This window comes from Salmo salar, chromosome 01 (genome assembly GCF_965601325.2).
Source record: "Salmo salar chromosome 01, fSalSal1, whole genome shotgun sequence".
Classification (NCBI taxonomy): domain Eukaryota; kingdom Metazoa; phylum Chordata; class Actinopteri; order Salmoniformes; family Salmonidae; genus Salmo; species Salmo salar.
Genome location: NC_138291.1, coordinates 136,806,470 through 136,833,429, shown reverse-complemented (window position 1 = coordinate 136,833,429; position 26,960 = coordinate 136,806,470). Strand labels below are relative to the sequence as shown.

General features: G+C 46.0%; 2 protein-coding genes across 6 annotated transcripts in view; both read left to right on the top strand.

Annotated features, from left to right (window-relative positions):
- rabgap1 (RAB GTPase activating protein 1) overlaps nt 1-26,960 on the top strand; it is a 148,069-nt gene that overhangs the window by 88,331 nt on the left and 32,778 nt on the right. For all 5 annotated transcript variants that reach the window (XM_014125816.3, XM_014125812.3, XM_082978825.1 and 2 more), the window contains 6 exons: nt 12,726-12,839; nt 13,817-13,891; nt 15,306-15,431; nt 15,740-15,883; nt 20,166-20,207; nt 20,487-20,615. In XM_014125816.3, the coding sequence (XP_013981291.1) occupies nt 12,726-12,839; nt 13,817-13,891; nt 15,306-15,431; nt 15,740-15,883; nt 20,166-20,207; nt 20,487-20,615 (630 nt within the window). The remainder of the gene's footprint in view (nt 1-12,725; nt 12,840-13,816; nt 13,892-15,305; nt 15,432-15,739; nt 15,884-20,165; nt 20,208-20,486; nt 20,616-26,960) is intronic.
- On the top strand, nt 521-9,097 carry LOC106561678 (putative G-protein coupled receptor 21). The gene has a single exon (XM_045688356.2). It carries the CDS (start codon nt 3,839-3,841, stop codon nt 4,928-4,930), a length of 1,092 nt encoding a protein of 363 aa, XP_045544312.1. The 5' UTR covers nt 521-3,838; the 3' UTR covers nt 4,931-9,097.

Sequence of the window (26,960 nt, the reverse complement as noted above, 5' to 3'; positions counted from 1 at the left end):
GTTTCATCAGACCAGAGGACATTTCTCTAAAAAGTACGATCTTTGTCCCCATGTGCAGTTGCAAACCATAGTCTGGCTTTTTTATGGCGGTTTTGGAGCAATGGCTTCTTCCTTACTGAGCGGCCTTTCAGGTTATGTCGATATGACTCGTTTTACTGTGGATATAGATACTTTTGTCCCTGTTTCCCCCAGCATCTTCACAAGGTCCTTTGCTGTTTTTCTGGGTTTTAATTTCACTTTTCACACCAAAGTACGTTCATCTCTAGGAGACAGAACGCATCTCCTTCCTGAGCGGTATGACTGCTGCGTGGTCCCATGGTGTTATACTTGCGTACTATTGTTTGTACAGATGAATGTGGTACCTTCAGGCTTTTGGAAATTGCTCCCAAGGATGAACCAGACTTGTGGAGGTCTCCAATTTTCTTTCTGAGGTCTTGGCTGATTTCTTTTGATTTTTCATGATGTCAAGCAAAGAGGCACTGAGTTTGAAGGTAGGCCTTGAAATACATCCACAGGTACACCTCCAATTGACTCAAATGATAGGCTAATTCTTATCAGAAGCTTGTAAAGCCATGACATAATTTTCTTGAATTTTCCAAGCTGTTTAAAGGCACAGTCAACTAAGGGTATGTAAACTTCTGACCCACTGGAATTGTGATGCAGTGAATTATAAATGAAATGATCTGTCTGTAAACAATTGTTGGAAAAATTACTTTTGTCATGCACAAAGTAGATGTTCTAACCGACTTGCCAAAACTATAGTTTGTTAACAAGAAATTTGTGGAGTGGATGAAAAATGAGTTTTAATGACTCCAACCTAAGTGTATGTAAACTTCCGACTTCAACTGTACATTATATATACAAAAGTATGTGGACACTTCAGATTAGTGAATTTGGCTATTTCAGCCACACCCGTTGTTGACAGTTGTATAAAATCGAGCACACAGCCATGTGACAAACATTGGCAGTAGAATGGCCTTACTGAAAAGCTCAGTTTTATTTTACCTTTATTTAACTAGGCAAGTCAGTTAAGAACAAATTCAGTGACTTTCGACATGGCACCGTCATAGGATGCCACCTTTCCAACAAAGTAGTTCATCAAGTTTCAGCCCTGCTAGAGCTGCCAAACTGCCTCTGGAAGCAATGTCAGCACAATAACTGTTTGTCGGGAGCTTCATGAAATGGGTTTCCATGCCCGAGCAGCTGTACTCAAGCCTTGTGGTGTGAAGCTCGCCACCAATGGACTCTGGAACAGTGGAAACGCGTTCTCTGGAGTGATAAATCATGCTTCACCATCTGGCAGTCCAACAGACGAATCTGGGTTTGCGGATGCCAGGAGAACGCTACCTGCCCCAATGCATAGTGCCAACTGTAAAGTTTGGTGAAGGAGGAATAATGGTCTGGGGCTGTTTTTAATGGTTCAGGCTAGTCCCCTTAGTTCCATTGAGGGTAGATCTTAACGCTACAGCATACAATGATGTTCTAGACAATTCCGTGCTTCCAAGTTTGTGGCAAGAGTTTGGGGAAAGCCTTTTCCTGTTTCATCATGACAATGCCCCCGTGAAAAAAGCGAGGTCCATACAGAAATGGTTTGTCTAGATTGGTGTGGAAGAACTTGACTGGCCTGCACACAGCCCTGACCTCAACCCCATTGAACACCTTTGGGATGAATTGGAATGCCGACTGCGAGCCAGGCCTAATCTCCCAACATCAGTGCCAGACCTCACTAATGCTCTTGTGGCTGAATGGAAGCAAGTCCCTGCAGCAATGTTCCAACATCTAGTGAAAAGCCTTCCCAGAAGAGTGGAGGCTGTTATAGCAGCAAAGGAGGACCAACTCCATATTACTGCCCATGATTTTGTAATGAGAAGTTTGACGAGCAGGTGTCCACATACTTTTGGTATACAGCCTGAATGTGTCTGAAAAAAATAGAGAGAGAAATTGGCGTTTTCGGCATTTTTAACACAGACTGGTATGAGCATAATGCACTTACTAGGTCTGTAGGGATAAGTGAGTGTTAAATAATGATATGTGTGTGTATATGAGAGAGAGGTGTGTGAGTTCAAGGAAAGAGAGCGAGAGTGTGCGTGGGAGTGAGATAGTGGAGTGGTGGTCGGGGTATGCTCTGTGCAGCCAGCCAGCCTGTCATGGGAGGGACAAGGGAGACTTGCGCTCCTGCTTACTGGCTGGCGTTAGAACAGGGGGAGGACTGGCTCTGCCCTGCCTGCTGCAGAGAGACAAAGAGAGAGAGAATCAGAGAGAGAGAGAGTGACCGAGAGTGACACACACAGAGAGAGAGAGAGAGAGAGAGAGAGAGAGAGAGAGAGAGAGAGAGAGAGAGAGAGAGAGAGAGTGTGACCGACCGACCGACCGACAGAGAGAGAGAGTGAGTGACCGAGAGAGAGACCGAGAGAGTGAGTGACCGAGAGAGAGACCGAGTGAGACTGAGCGAGTGAGACCGAGAGAGTGAGACGGAGCGAGTGAGACCGAGAGAGTGAGACGGAGCGAGTGAGCGAGTGAGACCGAGAGAGTGAGACTGAGCGAGTGAGACCGAAAGAGTGAGACGGAGCGAGTGAGCGAGTGAGACCGAAAGAGTGAGACGGAGCGAGTGAGCGAGTGAGACCGAAAGAGTGAGACCGAGAGAGTGAGCGAGCGAGACCGAGAGAGTGAGACCGAGAGAGTGAGACCGAGAGAGTGAGCGAGCGAGACGGAGCGAACGAGTGAGATGCGAGAGAGAGAAAGCGAGCGAGCGAGACGGAGCGAGCGAGCGAGACAGAGCGAGCGAGACGGGGACGGGCGGAGTGAGACGGGGACGGACGGACGGAGTGAGTGAGACGGGGATGGGCGGAGTGAGACGGAGTCAGAGAGAAGGAGACGGTCTCTCACTCACTCACTCACGGAGACAGAGACCGCGAGATAGAGAGCAAAGGAGAGAGAGACAGAGCGAGAGAAACAAGGCTGAATCAACTCCACTCGAGATAGAGAGACTGGGTTTCTGCATCGGTATGCCTGCTCCTGCTCTCTCATTTCCACCATATGCTGCTGCTGCCTCTCTGAGGAGACCTGGACTCTGTTTAAAATGCCAATCACCTGCTTGAGGCTACTCCTTCATCCTCAATCATTTACATTTAACATTTATACTCTCTGTTCCCGGCGTGAGAGAGACCGGGAGAGCCTGAGTGAGAAGAGTGGATGTGAATTTCCTTGCTTTTCTCGTTTCTGCTGAAGTTCCTGAGGACATTAGCAGAGCGGGTGGTTTCGACTCTTTGGACACTATTCGTCTGAGCTGTCCGTGTTTGGAGGAAAAGACTGAAGGAGAGGACACAACATTCTCTGGAAACATCGGACTCTATATCTCCTGAGATATTGGGGAACATGTGACTGCGTTTCTATGAGACAAACCGGTATTATAGTAAGCAAAGATGATGAAACTTGTTTGACCTTTTTATATATATTTTCCCCCTGCTCTTCATGCAGCAGGCACACAGCGCTGCATGTGTTGGCTGTCTTTTCTGAGGAGAGAACGAGAAGTAGGATGAGAGCCTGCCAGAGTATTTGTCCTCTGCTATCTGTGTCCTTCTCTGTGTGACTCCTCTGTGTCTGTGCAGTGAGGGGTGCCCTGGGAGACTCCCTAGTCCCTGATCGTGGGCAAGGGTTAGTCCTCACATTGCTGCTGACATGGCAGAGGGAACACAGCTCCTCTCTTTGGGGCACCAACCTGGTCTGCTGCTGAGCTAGGACTTGGACCAGCCATTGACCATCCCCAGCCAAGTTCCAGTCCTCTGTCTCTGGATCTGGTTTCAGACCAGGGGCTTTCAGAAGGCTCACTGGCTGCAAGATGAACTCTTCCTTGGACCTGCTGGACCTTGAGCTCCTGAACCAGAGCGGCTCTCCGTTCTGCCTCCTAGACATGGGCTACTCCCAGATCTTCAACACCTGTCTTTTAGAGGTGGCCATCATCTTGCTCCTCACAGTTCTCATCATCTCTGGCAACCTGGTGGTGATATTTGTCTTCCACTGTGCTCCACTGCTCCACCACCACACCACCAGCGCCTTCATCCAGACCATGGCCTACGCAGACTTGTTAGTTGGGGTCAGCTGCCTCATCCCTTCCCTCTCCCTCCTCCACCACCTGAAAGGCCTGGATGAAGAGCTCACCTGTAAGGTGTTTGGTTACATGGTTTCCGTGTTGAAGAGCGTTTCCATGGCGTCACTGGCGTGCGTTAGCGTGGACCGCTACATGGCGATAACGCGTCCGCTGTCGTATGCTACACTGGTGACACCGTGCCGGATCCGCGTGTGCATCCTCCTCATCTGGCTCTACTCCGCCCTCGTCTTCCTGCCCTCCTTCTTCGGCTGGGGGAAGCCTGGCTACCACGGCGACGTGGTGGAGTGGTGTGCCATGGAGTGGGGGACAAAGCCGCTCTTCACGTCGTTCATCGTGGCGCTGCTCTACGTGCCGGCCGCCATGACGGTCTGCTTCACCTACGCCAACATCTTCCGTATCTGCCGGCAACACACGAAGGAGATCAGCGAGCGCCGCGCCCGCTTCAGCCCACAGGAGAGCTCTCTGGGACAGGACGGCCAGCCGCAGCACGCGCCGGCGTGCACGGACAAACGCTACGCCATGGTGCTATTTCGCATCACCAGCGTTTTCTATCTCCTCTGGCTTCCCTACATCCTGTACTTCCTGTTGGAGAGCGCTGGAATCTACCGTCACCCAGTCGCCTCATTCCTCACCACCTGGCTGGCTATCAGCAACAGCTTCTGTAACTGTCTGATCTATAGTCTAACCAACAGTGCCTTCCGGAAGGGTTTAAAACGTCTATGTTCATTCTGCGTGCAGCGTGTGGACAGTAAGAATCCTTTTGGCCCTGGGCCGGGGCACGGACAGGGGCCAGTCTGCACACGCTCCACATGCCATGTGTAGGACCTCCCAGAGACCCGTGTGACGGTTGAGTCAGTGTGTTGTGTTGCTAAAGCACTAAGTGTGTCCCATGTTGATGCTGAGCTAAGGGGAACAGGCTTCACAGGAAGTGTGTTGCTATGGTTGTTTCCAGACAGTTGGATGTTTGTTGGATGGTTGCGTTCCTGGCCACAGCTGGCTCTGACAGGATCGGCTCCAGGACCTGAGCGCTTTGAGCCCCGCATGGGAAGTACAGCCCAGCCTCTGCCATGAGAGAGGTAGAACATGGAGGGGGAGTGAGAGTCAGAATAAGGATGTGGAATTACAGTACCCTAACCTTTGACTCCAGTTACGGATGACAGAGCTATGGCTACGTTGTTTCAGCGTTTTGACGTTGATGGAGTGTTAATTGATTGAACACCTCCCTTCTGACAGTACTTGCCAAAAACACAAACTGTAAGAACACAAGTTCTTATGGGAAAAATATGTTTGAGACTGTGTATCTTCCTAGCAGTTTGTGAAACAATGTGTATTTGTGCGATGACTACAGTGTATTAAATGCAACAAAGTACTCACATAATTTAAAAAACTGAAAAACACTTTAATACTGAGCTAAGAGGAGCTTTCAATAACTTATTTAAATGTTTTCCCTTGTGGTTTTTATTTAAACACGGAAACAGAATATTTACAATATTGTGCTCTGAAGGGTGCAGCAAGCTCAGACTGAAGAGAAGCAAGTACTTCATAATTAATTTATATCTGGGCTGTTCTGAAGCAGAGGTACGGGCAAAGAAAGAGAGGACCATTTTGTTTAGAGGTTTAAACACCTGGACTTTTGTTTCAACAAGCTTCCTTATCATCAGAGCCTGTCTGACTCTAACCAAAGTACATTGCAGACAGTACGTTCCAGTTCACTTATGAGGAGAATGTGGTCGCTGTGTCAAAGCAGAAGATTGATTTGAAAGTTGATTGTTTAAGTTTCAGAGTAGTTTATCATCTCCAAAGCGTTGCCCCTTTGTCTGTTGCATCCGGTGTTAACAAGCCAATACAGTTGGCCTGATTAGTGACCTTTACTGTCTTAATTATCTAAGATTTTTCTGATGACTGAGTGAACATCCACCTCTGATTTTTATTTCCGATGTCAAATTTTCAATTCCAATTATCTGATTACGCAACGTGGTCTCAGGGCAATTCGTATTATTCTGTACATAAATCTGTGACACTTCTTTTAGTATGATATATTACGTTACATTATGAATGCAATTGCGGTTTTACAATATCATATGATTATAGGATATGGTCTATAGTATTATTCGTCGTACAATAGCAGACGAATATATCTTCGGGGACGTACAGTATTACACGTCTTTCTCTGAGGCCAGGTTGCTTGTTGCGCCATAACAACAAAGGAGAATGATGAGAATCATTTACTTTGGTGGTTAGGCGACAACAATTGCGTCAAGTTGGAAGTAAAAAAAAGTGAATACCAGCCTAAAATACGATAGCAAACCCTTTAATGTGTCCACGATGAATTTTTTGTTATTATTTGTGAATTTATCTTTGATCGTATCTGCTTGTTTCTGTGCATCGACGTCTCTGCAATGCTCTCCCTGTCGTGGAAAATAGACTCAAGCGATCCCCGCTTCGCGGACGTGCTGCTTTTTCATGTTGTATAGCATGTCTCATAGATCATCGTGAGTTGTTAAATTGCGACTCGCGTTAACGGTGACGTGACGCCGTTATAGTTTGGCCATGGGTTAATGACAGTGAATGTTGAGAAAGCTGTGAGCTGCTGTTAGCTGAGGAACATCTGTCCCTGGCCAAGTGTCGTAAAGTATTGTCTGTATAGTAATGCAGCCCTACAGGTACTTGTGTTACAGGTTACATCCCAATTGGCTCCCTATTCACTATATAGTGCACTACTTTTGACCAGGACCAATAGGGCTCTGGTCAAAAGTAGTGTACTAGAGCACTACTTTTGACCAGGACCAATAGGGTTCTGGTCAAAAGTAGTGTACTAGATAGGGAATAGGGTGCCATTCGGGATGTAACCTGTAACACAAGAACCTGTAGGGCTGCATTACTATACAGTACAATGAAACAGATAGAAATGAAGATCTCAATGTTCAACTGTTTTTGGTCCAATGTTACTAGATATTTATTAGACCTTTCACAGGCTTTGGCCTCTTGAAACTTTTCTCTCTCTTTTTATGGTAGCCTACTCCTCCATTTGGGAGCAAATATACAATATAATTAGTAGCTTTATTTTCTTAGTTGACCAAAGTTGAATGTGTGTTTTAGATGTTATATATTTCAAAAAGAACGAGACGGAATGAGAGATGTAGAGAGAAATAACGTGTCATTTAGGGTGATCTTTTTTAAATGGAAGTTTTCATGTTAGGAATTTTGCAGTGATGACGGTATGGACAGACATTGAGTTGGACTACTGTATTGTTAGGCTGCCTCTGCAATGAATACAGTGCTGTTCATCTTTATGTAGGCTAAAGGTCCATGTTACATTTCAAATTTGTACATAGTCTTATGCATGTTTTGCCTACTGTATATATTTGATTAGGTGATTTGAATAAGAAAGCTCACAATTCAAATATTGTCAAACGACAAACACTTTTGGAGACTGTCTTCGCTCAGTCAAAGGGCACAGTGCAATACGTTCATTGTTCCTCCATTTTGTCTGTTTTATTGAAGAATGACAACACGTAGGCCTATCACACACACAATCAATGCATTTTTTTTTTTAATCATTTTTTTTCTCAACATTTTACCACCGGTTAGTGAAACAATAGATCTGTTTCTCTCTATTGACCATGTGATGTTCCTGGACTGTTAGTGATATTCTGGTAATAATAGTGTTTCTGCCAGAGTCATCACACGTTGTTCACCACTTTATTACTTTCACATGACTTTCTCCGTGACTCTTCTGCCCTTTGGGGATGGATGTGTGTGTGTGTGGGTGCTTTGTATGCTACTATGTTTGATGTGCGAATGCATAGGTTTTTTTGTAAATGTTTGGGTCTTTTTTTGTGTGTGTTGGATACTGACAGGCAGCTCAGTTCTCTCAAAACAAATATTTGCCCACGGAAGTATGCCAAATATTGATTGGGTTTCCTACTATTGTACTTTCAAACAGGCTCTTATTTCTTCAGATACTGACCACTTAGTATTCCGATGAGGTGGATTTCTACTTCTTAAACAATTCCTTAACATTTATATACCATTTTCCATGCTTTCAGGTTAATAGATTTACTAATATTGTTGTGTATTTTAAAGAGAATTCAGGTGTTCTTCTTTTGAGGAAGATATGAGTTCAACATTTGACAGTATCTCCATCTAGGTGTCAGTTAGTTCAATCCATTCAATCCAGCAGTCAGTTGACGGTACTTTAGAAAGGGGCATAACTGGGGGAAAGGTTTCTTGCTTTGCTATTTTGCTGATGTACATTTTTGGGACATTTCAATGCCAAAGAACCACGGCAAGTCCTTTTCTTTTTCCTGTGGGAAAACATCAAAGTGCTAGGGCTAGTGATCCCGGGGACCCAAACTCCCACGATGACCTGCTCTCGACAGTGCCATATTAGGACGTTGTGAGACCTGATATGATGCTGGAAACGTCCATGCCAAATCTGTGACAGTTTTGTGGCCCAAGCTTTACTAGAGGACAACACACCCACGCACACAGGGTGCACACACACACACACACACACACACTGTTTTCCCTTCTGTTATCCAACATGTCCTTATTGAATTTTCTCATATGTATTTTCTTAATGCTCTAAATTGTCAGGCCAGGCTCTCTTAATGGCTAGCTCATGACCCGACTGTTTTAAGTGGCTCAGCTCTTTATCAGATTAAGAGGAGAATGGACACATTAACAAGAAGGCCGTTTGGCTGGAAATGTCCCAAAACATGGTTGAAAATTTGACTTTTTTCAAATGTAATGTTTAACATTGGTTGAATTCTATTCAATGTTTAGATTATTCATCGCAAATGCTGGGTAAACTGAATGTTGTTGAGGCTTAAACATAATCATGTTCTCCGTGTTATTTAAGGCTAGTTAACTAACTCAGTGCCGTGAGCCTTGTAATGATGTCATGTTGTAGAGTTGTCTGGAGATATTTCTATTCTGGTGTATTATTCTGCACTGAGCAAATAAATGTGATCTTATCTAAAGGAATCACACTTCCTGCTTGTTATTCTTGCTTTGTGCTTTGAGAAAACGTGGATGTGTGCGTGCTTGTGGGCTCACTGAGATGTGCTTGTACACTATATGGGCGTGTGTGTGTGTCAGTGTTACCACAAATGCATACCTGCACATGATGGACACATGTTTGTGTATGCTATCGACTTATCGTTACCACAAATGGAGTACCAGGGATCAGCTTTCACCACATCTTCAGTCTTTCAGGTCCTGTACATTATTTGTGAAATCAGGCAAAGTTCATCTGAAGAAGAACTTCTTCCATATGTGGGTTATTCTTAGCTCCCTGCCTGGAGCCGATAGACTGCTAGCCTGTTGGCTAGCCTGTTAGCTGGAGCCAGAGGAGCTAGCCGGCCGTACAGAGGAAAGGAACATTGCCACACCCTATACAGACACCTCTGCCCAGCCTGGCTCTGTATTCAGGGCTGAGGGTGGCTGTATGTGGGAGGGCAGGTTGCTCCCCCACACAGGGCCTTTCTCTCACTCCCACCATACTTCCTGGAGTAGGGCTTTCATCGCCCCACTCCAGGTCTCATAATCAGCCCTAAGTAAGAAAAACAAAATGCCATTGTGTTGGGTCAGAATAAACCTGAGCTGTAAACAATGGAGGAACAGGTTAAAGTGCTTCCTGCAGAAGTCACACACACACACACACACACACACACACACACCGTCTCTCTCTCCATCACTAACAACGAGCATCACCAAACACTGTGTTCTTTTTCTCTCCCCACTCACGCGAAGGCTCTACATGAACAGGGGCTAATTGGTGTTATGTCACTGGGCTTTTTAAAGTATCTCGGAGCCCGAGAGAACCCTTCAGAACATAAACATGGATCCTTATCAGTGATGGAGACCAATGGCTCACAGGCCTCAGTCCAGCGCTACATCCCTATATCCTTATATAGTGCACTCCTTTTGACCCCATAGGGCTCTGGTCAAAAGTAGTGCCCAATATAGGGAATAGGGTGCCATTTGGGACACAGGCATTGATGTTAGCCACCCCCTACTACCCCTAGGGTGTGGCGCAATGGCTGGAAGGAGAGGAGAGGTCCGTCCACCACTTAGGTCTTTGTTTATTCTTCTTTTCTTCCGTCCATTCTTCTCCTGCTTGCTTTCTTTTGGTTTCAGTCTTCCTCTATGGAAGTAGGAACAGAAAGCTTGATGGAGATTAGGATGGAAGGAGAGAGGGAGTTGGTCGGTTGGGTCCAGTTGTTGCAAAGTTGGTGTACATGAGTAATAAAGGCATAATTCGCTGATTTTATGAGGGGGGGAGATTATATATGTAAAAAAATAGAGATATTTATCAGCAGCCCTACTTCCTAGGGCTATGTCTGCGATGACTAGTTAGACCAACAACAACAAAATGTCCTAAAAAAAAAGGTCTTCTGATGTGATTTCAGCATTGACATGGACTCAGAACATCAAATGTCATTGTTTCTCTATGAATAATTGTAATTCGGTAGAAAAAAATTAAAACGGGAAAAAATTATCAAGAAAACAGAATTTGGGGAAATACATAGTGTCTATTTGAAAGGTTAAAAAAACAGTAGCTCACAACATTTTTCATCATTTAAAAGTAGCTCTCATGCTAGAAAAGGTTGGAGACCCCTGGTGTACCACATTTCTTATACCGATGCTTTTAAATCCTTGAAGAGGAGTAAACGAGGGCGCACACTGCCACACTTCAGGACGATAACTAAAATTGGTCTGTTGGTAACCAGACATCCAGCCGTAGTACTGGTGCTGGTAACTGGTACCTGGTACTGAAGCTAGTGCTGAATCATTTCCTCTGTGCCAGTGACTCTCACCGTTATTGTGTAAATACTGTCCGCCATACTGGTCCAGATATCTAGTGCTGAATCTGCCCCTAAGTCACTGGCTAACTGGCTCAGCTCAGTGACTGACTGAGACTGTGTAGCTGTGTGTGGATGCCAGTAACTGTGACTATGTGCATTATTTAAATGCTGTTCTGTTCCAGATAAACAGAGCATCAATAATGGAACCCGAGGGTAATTCATATTTGAAAAGGGCGCTGCGGAGTTGTCTGTCTGTGTGTCTGTCCGTTTGTGTGCGTGCGTCCGTGTGTGGCGTGTACTCCTGTGCATACGTGTGTGTACTGTAATTACAGTAATTCCATTGCGTGTGGTGCCGCGTCAGAATAGGGATCCCCGGGGGAAACGTTTCAATGCCGCCTTGGTTCCACTCTGGCTGTCGTAATAAGACCGTTTGCCATCTGACGTGTAGTACATGTGTTACTGTATGGCGAGCACAGTAACATGGAGGACGGCTGGTAACCAGAGCTGAGCTGAGAGGATGGGATCCATTCACACCCCTGTCTGTGTCATTTCATCTCTTTTTTTTCCTTCTTCTTCACATCATAGTATTTCTATCAAACATACTTTCAATAAAGTTATTTGCATTCACTTTTCCTCTGTAAATAGATTTGTCCGGGAGCAACACTGTTCTTAAAAGTTATTTGGCTCTTTGTGCCACTGCGGCAGCCAAACCTTCCTGCACAAAAAAAACAATGCACTGTCCTCGAGACAGCACGTTAGTCACTGGAGAGACCCCGAGAGACAGGCTGAGCGTGCCAGTCAATGGTACAGAATACATATTAGGTACTTTGTGATTCCTTCTCATGTTACCTCTTAACTGAACACGATAGGGGGCGATGAAACATCAAAAGCGGGCTGGGAGACCATTGGGCGAAACTTGGCTGCAAGTGAATCTCCCAGCAAGACAACCCCAAGCACACATCAAAATCTTCCAAGAAATAATTAATTGACCACAAAATCAAGTCTTTGTACTTGAACCCCATTTGAAAACCTGTGGTTTGAATTGAAGAGGGCAGTCCGTAAGAGCGGACGAAGGATATGAAGGATCTGGAAAGATTCTGTATGGAGGAATGGTCTAAGATCCCTCCTAATGTGTTCTTCAATCTAATAAAACATTTGAGACAAATGCTCAGTGGAGTTATCTTGTCAAAGGGGGGTGCTGGAGTATTGATTGAAAATAGGGAATCCTATTATTTTGATCTTTATCCCTTTTTTATTATTTGTTAAGCAAAATCTCTTTCTCTGAGCAATTGTATTAGTATAAAATATATCGCATTTTTTTGTTAGTTTTTTTTTGTTGCGTTCAATATATTGTGTTATTTATTTTATAGTATTTTTTGCTCATCTTTATCAAGGGATCCAGGCCCCTTTATTCCGGGCCCCAGTGTATGCTGTGTTCAGGGGCCTTTCCTCTCCCCTCTGCCTCTGCCTCTCCCCTCCCATCCCCCCTCTCCTCTCCCAGAGAGACCGACTGAGAGGCTGCATTTACTATAGAACACTGTCCCCTGGTGGAGCCAGAGCAGAAAGGTCTGTTGACTGGTCTGGTATTGTGATGTGGAGGATTTTGTACTGTTTGCTTCCTTACTCTTCAGCTGGTTGGATTCCTTAGGCGCTTACTGGACTTTATGTACAGAGTCAGTGGTTAATTGGGGAAGTTCAAACTCCAGTGGAACAGCCAATCTAAATGTAACTTTATGGACTTCACTGACCGTTTCCTTTCTCTCGTTCCCTCTTTTTCTCCCTTTTCTCTTGTCTGACCCTCCCAGGAGTCTCCCCAGGACAGTGCCATAACCAGAGACATTAACAGGACTTTTCCAGCTCACGACTATTTCAAGGACACTGGAGGAGACGGCCAAGACTCACTCTACAAGATCTGCAAGGTGAGGAGAGGAGGGAGCAGTAGGAGAAGAAGAAAGATGAATTATCCCCAAGGGGAAAATGGTCGCGCTTCAGAATCGTAAAAATTCCATTACAACACATTACTAGGAGGGACTGTCCCACAACTGCTCAAAGATTGGTTGGAATAAGAAGCGAAGAAAAACTAAAACTGGAGCCAAAATACCTATAGCTTACCGCCAATGCTTGGCTGAGCAGTAAGCACCATCGAGACTGTATTATTATTGACAGGAAAAGTTAGGTTTTTGATTCAGATACTAATTACGGAAGTGGGTCAATGGGGCTAACAATTTCAAAGTGATCAACTGAGGCCCCGGTTCCCAAAATGATTAAACTGAGTCAATGTTTTGGTTCAAGTCTTCTCTACTGGCCAGGTGGTCTCGATCCATCATTGAACATTGACCAAGCAGCAGTGTTTCTGTATGGTTGACTGGGTTCACTCTCACTTCTCTGTGACTGTTAGAAAGTGTGTGTGTGTGTGTGTGTGTGTGTGTGTGTGTGTGTGTGTGTGTGTGTGTGTGTGTGTGTCTGTTCTCCCTGTACGTTTGATCCATATCCGTTGTACCACTGTGTTTCAGCATTGACTGTTTCAGCCAGACAGCTCATCATTATAACAGGGTTTACAGAGTAGCTTAGAAGGCTACTGCTCAGACCTCCCTCTCTCTCGATCTCCATTTAGAGTTCAGGGAGTTTATTATGTCATCCGTCACGACCAATGGTAATTCTCCGGAGAGTTGAAGTGGATCCAATGGCTCAGTGGGTTTTTATTTCTGCATCTTAATATGTCACTGTCAATGTTGACGGTTCTGTACGACGTGCGGCTTTGGATAAAAGCAACTGATAAATTACCTTGTTATTATTATTTTATTATAATACAGAGAATGTACTTTACAATGGCACTAACATCTCGTCTCTGGTTCCTGTCTCTAACGTTGCGCGTTTGTTCCTCTCTCCTCCCCAGGCCTACTCGGTGTATGATGAGGAGATTGGCTACTGCCAGGGACAGTCTTTCCTGGCTGCTGTGCTGCTCCTGCACGTGAGTTACACATGACAACAGCAGAGCTGGGAGCTGATCTTGACACGCTCTCTGTCTCTCGTTCGCTCTCTCTCTCTCCTTCCCTCTCTCCTCACAGTCTCAGTTCTGTGATGGAGTGCTCTAGGCTGGAGGAGGTTCAGGGCAGGTGTCTCATCCCTCCCTCTCAGCCATCACAGTGCCATAGCTCTCTCTGATTTAAAACACTGACACCTAGTGGATAGACAGTGAACTGCACTGTTCTGTTATTATTTCAGGGATACATTAACTTTCAGGCTTAGTACCTAGATGGTCTATGGTGAACAAGTCAGACATCAAGAGATGCTTCTCCTTTTTAACCTAAACGAAAGGTTTTTGATATATGAAATCAGATCTGATGCATTGTTTAAGTACTGTTCCATTTAGATAGATGTGTAGGACAGTAAACATTGATGCAGATATGTCCCAGCCCAGTGTTTATTTTATTTAACCTTTATTTAACTAGGCAAGTCAGTTAAGAACAAATTCTTACTCACAATGACGGCCTACCAAAAGGCAAAAGGCCTCCTGCATGGACGGGGGATATATATATTTTTTTATATAGGACAAAACAGACATCACAAGAAGAGACACCCCAACACTACATAAAGAGAGACCTCAGACGACAACATAGAATGGCAGCAACACATGACAACACAGAATGGCAGCAACACATGACAACACAGAATGGCAGCAACACATGACAACACAGCATGGCAGCAACACATGACAGCACAGCATGGCAGCAACACATGACAACAACATGGCAGCAACACAACATGGCAGCAGCACAGGGTACACACATCATTGGGCACAGACAACAGCAGCAAGAAGGTAGAGACAACAATACATCACGCGAAGCAGCCACAACTGTCAGTAAGAGTGTCCATGATTGAGTCTTTGAATGAAGAGATTGAGAACTGTCCAGTTTGAGTGTTTGTTGCAGCTCGTTCCAGTCGCTAGCTGGAGCGAACTGAAAAGAGGAGCAACCCAGGTATGTGTGCGCTTTGGGGACCTTTAACAGAATGTGACTGGCAGAACGGGTTTTGTATGTGGAGGATGAGAGCTACAGTACGTACTCTAGTTATCTCCGATTTTTTACAACTTTTTTTAACTAGGCAAGTCAGTTAAGAACACCTTCTTATTTACAATGACGGCCGCCCTATGGGACTCCCAATCACGGCCGGTTGTGATACAGCCTGGAATCGAACCAGGGTCTGTAGTGACGCCTCTAACACTGAGATGCAGTGCGTTAGACCGCTGCGCCACTCGGGAACCCAAAATAGGGGGGAGTGAGGCCTAAGAGGGTTTTATAAATAAGCATCAACCAGTGGGTCCCGTACAGTGTGTGCTTGTGATTTCTGATGTATGTTCTCTCTCTCTCTGTACCCCTGTCTAGATGCCTGAGGAGCAGGCCTTTAGTGTCCTGGTCAAGATCATGTTTGACTATGGACTCAGGGAGCTCTTCAAGCAGAACTTTGAGGATCTACACTGCAAGTTCTTCCAGCTGGAGCGACTCATGCAGGTGAGATGACGTGCGTGCGTGCGTGCGTGCATGCTGGTCCCGTGTTGCTCAGTTGGTGGAGAATGGCGAGTTGTGGGTTCGATTCCCACGGGGGACCAGTACGGGCTAAAGTAAAACATTTATCCACTCAATACTGTAAGTCGCTCTGGATAAGTGACTAAATGTAAGAAATGTGTGATACTCTCTGTGTGTTTCTCTACCTACTGTTACTGTAGGAATTGTTCTGCTGTCTCCCTCTCTCTGTGTACACTTCTGCTGTTGATGCTTACTTTTGGGTAACGGTTTCTTTCTTTCTCTGTCTCTAATAGGAGTACATCCCAGACTTGTATAACCACTTCTTGAACGTGGGTCTGGAGGCTCATATGTACGCCTCTCAGTGGTTCCTCACGCTCTTCACAGCCAAGTTCCCCCTCTACATGGTGTTCCACATCATAGACCTGCTTCTCTGTGAGGTATCTATCTATCTCCCTCTAGCCCGATACACTCAACTCTCTCCCTAACCCTTGCTCCCCTCCCTAACCCCCATCCATAAACCTCAGCCCTAGCCCCTCTCCTCCCTAACCCTCATTCCCCTCTCCCTAACCCCTCTCCCTAACCCTCACCCCTAACCCTCACCCCTCTCTCCCTAACCCTCACTCTTCTTCATCACCCTCACTCCTCTCCCTCACCCCTAACCCTCACCCCTCTCCCTAACACTCACCTCTCCCCCTAACCCCCCCTCCATAACCCTCAACCACCTCCCTAACACCCCCCCCCCCTAAAATGATTGTTGTCAATCAATGACAAGCCACCGGGGTCTGACAACTTGGATGGACAATTTCTGAGGGTAATAGGGATGATATTGCCACATCTTCAATTTAAGCCTACTAGAGAGTGTGTGCCCTCAGACCTGGGGAAGGAAAAGTCATTCCGCTACACAAGAAAAGTAAAGTCCCCTTTTACTGGCTCAAATAGCTGACCAATCAGCCTGTTACCAACCCTTAGTAAACTTTTTGAAAGAATTGTGTTTGACCAGATACAATGCTATTTTACAGTAAACAAATTGACGACAAACGTTCAGCATGCTTATAGGGAAGAACATTCAACAAGCACAGCACTTACACAAATGACTGATGATTGGCTTAGAGAAATTGATGATGAAAAGATTGTGGGGGCTGCTTTGTTAGACTTCAGTGCGGCTTTTGACATTGTTAATCATAGTCTGCTGCTGGAAAAACGTATGTGTTATGGCTTTACACCCCCTGCTGTATTGTGGATAAAGAGTTACCTGTCTAACAGAACACAGAGGGTGTTCTTTAATGGAAGAACGGATAAAAATATACTAGATGGAAAAGCAAGGACTGTGAAGCAACACAAAGGCACAGACACATGCATACACACACGATAACATGCGCACTATACACACACATACACATGGATTTAGTACTGTAGATATGTGGTAGTGGTGGAGTAGGGGCCTGAGGGTACACAGTGTGTTGTGAAATCTGTTAATGTATTGTTATGTTTTTAAATTGTATAAACTGCCTTCATTTTGCTGGATCCCAGGAAGAGTAGCTGCTGCCTTGGCTGGAACTAATGGGGATCCATAATAAATACAACTACAAACCCTCACACCCCCCCCCCCCCCAACCCTCTCCCTAATCTCTCTCCCTAACCTCTCTCCCTAACCCCTAACCCTCATCTCTCTCCCTAACCTCTAACCCTCATCTCTCTCCCTAACCTCTCTCCCTAACCTCTCTCCCTAACCCCTCACCTCTCTCCCTAACCCCTAACCTCTCTCCCTAACCCCTAACCCTCACCTCTCTCCCTAACCCTCACCTCTCTCCCTAACCCTAACCCTAACCCCTCTCCCTAACCTCTCTCCCTAACCCCTCTTCCGAACCCCTAACCCTCACCTCTCTCCCTAACCCCTTACCTCTCTCCCTAACCCCTCTTCCGAAGCCCTAACCCTCACCTCTCTCCCTAACCCCTCACCTCTCTCCCTAACCCTCACCTCTCTCCCTAACCTCTCACCTCTCTCCCTAACCCCTCACCTCTCTCCCTAACCCCTCACCTCTCTCCCTAACCCCTCACCTCTCTCCCTAACCCCTCACCTCTCTCCCTAACCCTAACCCCTCTTCCGAACCCCTAACCCCTCACCTCTCTCCCTAACCCCTCACCTCTCTCCCTAACCCCTCTCCCTTCTCCTTAACCCCTCTCCCTAACCTCTCTCCCTAACCCCTCTTCCGAACCCCTAACCCCTCACCTCTCTCCCTAACCCCTCACCTCTCTCCCTAACCCCTTACCTCTCTCCCTAACCCCTCTCCCTTCTCCTTAACCCCTCTCCCTAACCTCTCTCCCTAACCCCTCTTCCGAACCCCTAACCCTCACCTCTCTCCCTAACCCCTCACCTCTCTCCCTAACCCCTCTTCCGAAGCCCTAACCCCTCACCTCTCTCCCTAACCCCTTACCTCTCTCCCTAACCCCTCTTCCGAAGCCCTAACCCTCACCTCTCTCCCTAACCCCTCACCTCTCTCCCTAACCCTCACCTCTCTCCCTAACCTCTCACCTCTCTCCCTAACCCTCACCTCTCTCCCTAACCCCTCACCTCTCTCCCTAACCCCTCACCTCTCTCCCTAACCCTTCACCTCTCTCCCTAACCCCTCACCTCTCTCCCTAACCCTAACCCCTCTTCCGAACCCCTAACCCCTCACCTCTCTCCCTAACCCCTCACCTCTCTCCCTAACCCCTTACCTCTCTCCTTAACCCCTCTCCCTAACCTCTCTCCCTAACCCCTCTTCCGAACCCCTAACTCCTCACCTCTCTCCCTAACCCCTTACCTCTCTCCCTAACCCCTCTCCCTAACCTCTCTCCCTAACCCCTCTTCCGAACCCCTAACTCCTCACCTCTCTCCCTAACCCCTCACCTCTCTCCCTAACCCCTCACCTCTCTCCCTAACCCCTCACCTCTCTCCCTAACCCCTCTCCCTTCTCCTTAACCCCTCTCCCTCACCTCTCTCCCTAACCCCTCACCTCTCTCCCTAACCCCTCTCCCTTCTCCTTAACCCCTCTCCCTAACCTCTCTCCCTAACCCCTCTTCCGAACCCCTAACTCCTCACCTCTCTCCCTAACCCCTCACCTCTCTCCCTAACCCCTCACCTCTCTCCCTAACCCCTCACCTCTCTCCCTAACCCCTCACCTCTCTCCCTAACCCCTTACCTCTCTCCCTAGCCCCTCTCCCTAACCCTCACCTTTCTCCTTAACCCCTCTCCCTAACCCCTCTCTCACCCCTCTCCCTAACCATCACCTCCCTCCCTAACCATCACCTCTCTCCCTAACCCTCACCCCTCTCCCTAACCCTCACCCCTCTCCATAACCCTCACCCTTCTCCCTCACCCCTCTCCATAACCTTCACCCTTCTCCCTAACCCCTCTCCATAACCCTCACCCCTCTCCATAACCCTCACCCCCTTCCATAACCCTCACCCCCTTCCATAACCCTCACCCTTCTCCCTAACCCCTCTCCATAACCCTCACCCCTCTCCATAACCCTCACCCCCTTCCCTAACCCTCACCCCCTTCCATAACCCTCACCTCTCTCCCTAACCCTCATGCCTCTCCCTAACCCTCACCTCTCCCCCTCAAACCTCTCCCTAACCCCCACCCTGACCCCTAACCCTCACCCCTCCCTAACCCTCACCTCTCTCACTAACCCTCGCCCCTCTCCCTAACCCTCACGGATCTCCCGTAACCTTACCCCTAACCCTCTCCCTAACCCTGACCTCTAACCCTCACATCTCTCCCTAACCCTCGCCCCTCTCACTAACCCTGACCCCTGACCCTACCCCCCTCCCTAACCCTCACCCCTCTCACTAACCCTCGGGCCTCTCCCTAACCCTCTCCCTAACCCTGACCCCTGACCCTACCCCCCTCCCTAAACCTCACATCTCTCCCTAACCCTCACATCTCTCCCTAACCCTCACCCCTCTCCCTAACCGTCACTCCTCTCTCTAAACCTCACCTCTCTCCCTCAACCCTCTCCCTAATTCTGGCCTCTAACCCTCACCCCTCTCCCTAACACCCACCCTGACCCCTGACCCCTCTCCCTAACCTCTAACTCTCATCCCCCTCCCTAACCCTAACCCTCACCCCTCACCTCTCTCCCTCAACACTCTCCCTGACCCCTCTCCCTAACCTCTAACCCTCACCCCTCTCCCTAACACCCACCCTGACCCCTAACCCCCTCCCTAACCCTCACCTCTCTCCCTAACTCTCACCTCTCTCCCTCAACCCTCTCCCTAACCCCCACCCTGACCCCTAACCCTCACCCTCACCTCTCTCCCTCAACCCTCTCCCTGACCCCTCTCCCTAACCTCTAACCCTCATCCCCCTCCCTAACCCTAACCCTCACCCCTCTCCCTAACCCCTCTTCCTAACCCTGCATGTTCCACATAGACCTGCTACTCTGTGAGGTATTGTACTGTACTTGTCCCATCTGGCCCTCTTCCTCCATTTACCCTTCTAATTCTGTCTTTCTACCCCCACTTCCTTTCTCTCTTTCTGGACTCAATCCCCCTTTCTCTGTCTACCCCTAACCCTCTCCCACTATCTTTCTACTCTCACCTTCCTCTACTTTCTGTCTCTCTACCAACTCTCTCCCTCTGTTTCTTTCTAGTCTCCCACGTGCCTTTCCTCTCCCCGCTTACTTCTACTCTGTTCAGTAACTCAGTCTTTATTTTCTCTTCTGTCTCGCTCAGGGCATCAGTGTGATCTTCAATGTGGCTCTGGCTCTCCTGAAGGTGAGTTGCGGCCTCTGTGGAAACATACACACACGCACACAAACCGCCAGTCACGAGGCCGTGTTACCACAGCGGCGCACCGCAAGCTTCGACATGGAGCCAAGGCTTCGATTTCATTCTAATCACATACAAACACACACCGTTCTTCTCACACCGTTCCTACTGAGCTCTTGGCAGCAGTAATGTTATAGAGGGTTTTCCTGTGAGGGGGTTCTTGTCTGGGCCCAAGGCTGGAAAAGTCTCTCTCTGTCTCACCGTGTCCCTCCTCTCCTCTTCCAGACTTCGAGAGAAGACCTGCTGGCGACTGACTTTGAGGGGGCGCTCAAGTTCTTCCGAGTCCCGGTTCCCAAACGCTACCGCTCAGAGGAGAACGCTAAGAAACTTATGGAACTGGCCTGCAGCATGAAGGTACTGCATTATTCACTGCCTAAAATCCTGCGTATCCAAACTAGCTGTCCATGGACACTAATTCCGCCGTGTTGAAGTTACCCTGGCTAACTCCACCATGTCGTTTTCTCCTTAGTTTGAATTTCCTATGGTTAATTCAGTCACTTAATTGTCCCCCATGATGAAATCGAAATTTGTGAGTCACACCAGAGAGGAAGAGAGGGAGAGTGAAAACTCGAGAGGGATAACTCTGCCCAAAATCTGTCTTCTCCAGCAGGTGGAGTTTTTTGTCTGACACATGACATGGAGTACAGCGAGTGGATTAGCTAGAGACGAGAAGGGCGTAGCTGCATCCCTATATGGTGACTTAAATATGGGCGAGTAGATGTGTGAGAAGGAGTGGGTATGTCGAATATGCTCTGCCATCCACCTCACTTTCGAACGCTTTCAAAACACTGAAGCCAAACGCGGAAACGGCATACAACTTCCTCTATGCTCGCTCATTATCATCATTCATATGCGCGCCACTAGAAATCCCTGCATTAGCATGTTTCTGTTAACTTATACATCATGACAAAATACACCATATTACTATCCTGCTAATGTGCCTTGACCTTTTAGGCTAAATTGCCGAGAGACAAAAGCATAATTGATCCAAATGGTTTCCAAATCAGATGCAGTTATTTCTAAATGAATATGCACAGGCTTTTTGAGTGGTTATACTCTGCAGTTTTCAGCCTAGACAAGAGTTTTGTACTCACTTGAAAACAGTAATTACATTCTTCATTACATTGTGTTGTTGAAGCCTAGGTAGGATACATTTGTTGTCCCTAAAAAACGTAATCAATAGGGTGACTTTTCGAGCTGCGTACCCGGGGACTAGGAGGAAGCCCACTCAGCACAGCCTCAGGAGAGCACAGTGTAAGCTACTTATGATTTCGTTATCTAATCAACTGTTTCATTTTATGCTGCGTAAATTGACTGGATATATTCACTGCAGTATTAAGCCTAACATTGAGCTTATGAATTATGGGCTAATATGCATAACCTTCTAATTTAGGCTATATCTCGAGCCTGTCTGTCTTCATTGGTCTGTTTTGCAATTATGTACCTGACCTCTGCACTGTTGGCCTCTCAAAACCGTTGTTTCAGCATTGAACAAAACAGGACATGTGAGCGGTTATTCAAATGAGCCTACATCAAATCAAATGTATTTATATAGCCCTTCTTACATCAGCTGATATCTCAAAGTGCTGTACAGAAACCCAGCCTAAAACCCCAAACAGCAAGCAATGCCGGTGTAGAAGCACATTACTGCATTTTACAACCTATGGACAATAATTGTGTATTCACTTGATAACAATAATACATTCCTCATTGCACTGTGTTGTTGGAGCCCAGGTATAATAATGTTCTTGTCTAAAAATGCAGGCCTAGGCCTAATCAATAGCGGAGCGTGCCCGGGGACCACAGAGTGCCAGCCTGGAGGAACGCACCACAGATCTGCCATTTCATAATCTCTTTAACTTATTTTCTTGCACTTTGACAAGTAAATATTTAGCCTATAGCCCTAATATTTAGCAAATGAATGGCCCAATATCTAGCGAATATTTAGGTTCTTACTTCAGCTACACATCACTAGCCTCTTTTCCAGCTGTTCCCGTGCGCAACAGGCTATAGGCTATGCAAGGCTCTCCGCAGTTGGCCGTTCCTCTTCTTGTGTAATACCAGGAAAAGCTATAGGCTACAAAAGCTATAGGACATTTATTTTGATCATGTTATATTCTAGGCCTACTAGCCTATTTGGTGAAAGAAGCAGACTTGCTCTTGCTAATCGCTGAATGTTAAACAGGCCTACAGCATAGCAAATTAATGCCGGTGAAAGTTAAGGAGAGAAAGTGCATTGGTGTGATCGCTTTTGGCCGATTATGATAACATTGTTACCGATGCATTGCAAATAGTTGCACAGGACATACAGAGATGAGCACAATGAAAAAGTCATTTAAAACCATAAGAAACATGGAAATCACTTGGAAACCACTTGAGCAATTAGGCAATGACATGCTGTAAGATATGCACAGGCTAAACGGTGGTTGTTGTTGAATTGCTACATTTAAATACAAGTTACTATATTCTTTTTCATTAGGCCTACATGTACATTGAAGTATTGTTTGCAGTTGTCACTATGACAATGAACACACCCTGAAAGCACTGAATGGTCTGAACCAGTGCTTTAGAGACCTCATGAATGGTCTCGTGTTACCACCTTATTAATTTATAGGATGCGTTGATCAGTTGATTGACAGGTGTAGGACTGTAGAACGTCCAGTTCGAAAATGAGGTGGATAGGTTAGAAGGTTTTGGAGCTGTGTTTTTTTTCTTCCGTTTCTTACCACGCGACTACCGTACATTTGAGCTACCATGATGTGTGTACTGTTACATAATACGTTATATGCGTTTGATTACTTTGACTGTCACCCTGATATTGACTACTAGGTAGCTATACTTCCCACGCCGTTGTGTAAGTCGCTCTGGATAAGAGCGTCTGCTAAATGACTAAAATGTAATGTAAATGTAGTTCTTCAGCAAGCGGGAGCGCAAGGCAATGTCTCCCGGTGTTGTTGCCATTCGTACTCTCCCCATTGAGTAGGCGGTTTGTATCAAGGTGACATCTATATGGTTAGAAATATTAGTTTTATTGTGTAGGCTGGCTGCTATACTACTTGAAATAAAATCATGGGAGGAAGGGAAAAAATGAGCTACCGCCGGCTACATCTCAGTTGCCAGCAGGCACGTCGAAACAACAGCGGTGCACTGGTTGCCGGTGTGCCGAAAATCTCCCCCCCTCCCCTCATATTTTTCATTGCTGCGACTTGTTTGCCAGTTGAGATTTCTGCTATTCACTCCGTTGTCAGTCTAGCCTACATTTCACTGATCTTAGTAGCAGAAAGCATTTTTGTCTGCAGTTTTCAGTTTGGCTATTTGTTTCAAGTGTATGTGGCGGTTCTAACTTGTATGGCACCCTGGGCGAACCCCAACTTCAGCGTCCGCACCCGGGGGCGGCAAGATGCTGCCCCTTTCGCCCGTACCTAAATCCGCTACTGTATTTTGTATTAGTCTAGAAATAAATCTCTTTGCCAAAATTCGTCATCTCTCCCATGTCTTATTCGACTAGCATTTTTGAAAGTGTAAGGATAATAATTCAGCTATAGTTGTTCTGAAATGTTTATTGCTTGCCAACATTTGACTCCCTCCTCTATATTTAATATAACACGCATACATTAATGATTAATTTCGGTTGTCTATCCTGATGTGAAATTTGTTCTATAGAAAGTATTTGACTCTGATGTGGGCCACAGAAAGTATTTAACTCTAGTCACAAAATTAAGGAAATTAGAAGGGGGGGGGGGTTCTGCCAGGGGGGAGATTTTCGGCCCAACACAGGTTTATCGACTCGTGTGCAGCCCAATCAGCCACGCAAACCGGTCTTGAGTGGCAGCAAATCTGTCCAATTAGCTGATTCGCTTTCGCGTTTTCTTTTCGACCTAATACTCCCGGTCGCCATATTGACTCGACATTCAGAGATGCCCGCTGGCCAGGCAACATCTGCTGAGCTCACCGGGACAGTTAATCAAGCTTTCATATGGCCGCTTGGCCCAGTACAAAAAAGATATACTTGTATTTATTTAATCCTTCACAATCATCCCGACGTCTGACGCTTCACACATGTTATCAACCAGCTGTTTCCAAGCGGAGGCAAGAATGTTCTCGAGTGAGCCTCGCCTGAGTAGGCTATGTCCTGGATACTCACACCAGACACGTCTCAGCCGAGGCGAGAAGCCCATCAATTCTTGCTTGTCAAGACATATTAACATTATTTAGCCTTCACAAGTCACTTGAATATTTTAATAACGCTTTTCAGTAGTCTAGGCCTATAGTCTATAATTGTTTAAAAATTGGACTAATTCCCGAAGCTGTTCATGAGCTAGGCCTATGTCGTTTATCAGCTGAATGTCAACTGTCGGTGGCAAGAACTCACAACTCGTCACTCAGCTGGTTGCTGCACGGTGCAACATTCCTAAATTAAATATCGGGAAAATACTAACGTTTTGGTGGCAATTATTGAAAAGAGCTGGATCCCAGCAATTTTGCGTAATTGGCAACGTTTTACATTCTTTTGAGTGTTTGTCATGAACATTTAAAAAAAAAAAAAGTGACCACAGGAAGCGCGTCGGCATTAGAATGCATAAACGGTAGGCAATAGTCACTGTAAAATGCCCACAATTACACTGTTTATAAACACTATACAAAATCACAGGATTTTATTAGTGCAAGTGGTAGTTTGATGTTTGCTGTTGCTTTGTTTTGTCTTCAGTTTGTGTGTTGATAAGGGAGGCAGATTAATGTAGTAGAATCACCTAAACCGTAAGAGAGTTCAGATGCAATTTAGTCTCCTTCACAAGCTAAAGAAAAGCTGTATGAAGTTAACAGGATGCAAACGTGGCTTTCCTTTCTACTGGCAAGTTATTGATTACCTCTATTAAATTGGGGCTTTATTGTAATGGAGCATTTGTTATACTCCAATAAAGATCATTTTAAGCTGATGAATGGAAGGACCAGGAAGCCTACAGTACTGCATGACTGTGATTCAGCACTATGTAAGGGATCAGCAACGAGGGACTATGCGTTCTATGGAAAATAATGCACGCCGTGGAAGGTGTGCGCCGCTATGCATAGCGTAGTAGCACTAAGTTGATTATCCCCAACACAGTGCTGAATCACAGTCACACAGTAGGCTTCCTGGACGTTTCATCCATCAGCTTAACATTATCCTGATTATCCCGGCGATAATTTCACAAATTTGCCGCTAGAAATGTATTAATTTGCGGTAGAAATGTGATAACATCCACTGAAGTAGCTAGCAGGTTTACTAGCTAGATAGCTACAGTAGTTGCCTTGGTAACCAGACAAACATACTTTCTAGCTTAGCTAACCAAACCATCAGTCCTCCTATTAGCTTGTTATAATGAAAATCAAATTATAAACTGGGTGGTTCGAGCCCTGAATGATGATTGGCTGAAAGCCGTGGAATACAGTACCAGACAAAAGCTTTGACACACCTGCTCATTCAAGGGGTTTTTCTTAATTTTTTATTATTTTCTACATAGTAGAATAATAGTGAATATATCAAAATTATGAAATAATACATCAAGTAGTAACCAAAAAAGTGTTAAACAAATCTAAATATATTTTAGATTCTTCAAAGTAGCTACCCTTTGCCTTGATGACAGCTTTGCACACTTGCCATTCTGTCAACCAGCTTCATGAAGTAGTCACCTGAAATGCATTTCAATTAACACGTGTGCCTTGTTAAAAGTTAATTTGTGGAATTTCTTACATTAATCCGTTTGAGCCAATCAATTGTGTTGTGACAAGGTAGGGGTGGTATACAGAAGATGGCCCTATTTGGTAAAACACCAAGTCCACATTATGGCAAGAACAGCTCAAATAAGCGAAGAGAAACGACAGTCCGTCATTACTTTAAGACATCAAGGTCATTCAATCCTGAAAATGTCAAGAACTTTAAAAAGTTTCTTCAAGTGCAGTCGCAAAAACCATCAAGCACGATGATGAAACTGGCTCTCATGAAGACCGCCACACGAAAGGAAGACCCAGAGTTACTTCTGCTGCAGAGGATAAGTTCATTAGAGTTAACTGCACCTCAGATTGCAGCCCAAATAAATGCTTCACAGAGTTCAAGTAACAGACACATCTCAACATCAACTGTTCAGAGACTGCGTGAATCAGGCCTTCATGGTCGATTTACTGCAAAGAAATCACTACTAAAGGACACCAATAAGATGAAGAGACTTGTTTTGGCCAAGAAACATGAGCAATGGACATTAGACCGGTGGAAATCTGTCCTTTGGTCTGATGAGTCCAAATGTGAGATTTTTGGTTCCAACCGCCATGTCTTTGTGAGACGCAGAGTAAGTGAACGGATGATCTCCGAATGTGTGGTTCACACCGTGAAGTATGGGGGAGGAAGTGTGATATGGTGTGGGGGTGCTTTGTGGGTGACACTGTGATTTATTTAGAATTCAAGGCACACTTAACCAGCATGGCTACTTCAGCATTCTGCAGCGATACGCCATCCCATCTGGTTTGGTCTTAGTGGGACTATCATTTGTTTTTCAACAGGACAATGACCCAACACACCTCCAGGCTGTGTAAGGGCAATTTGACCAAGAAGGAGAGTGATGGAGTGCTGCATCAGTTGACCTGGCCTCCACAATCACCAGTCTTCAACCCAATTGAGATGGTTTGGGATGAGTTGGACCGCAGAGTGAAGGAAAAGCAGCCAAC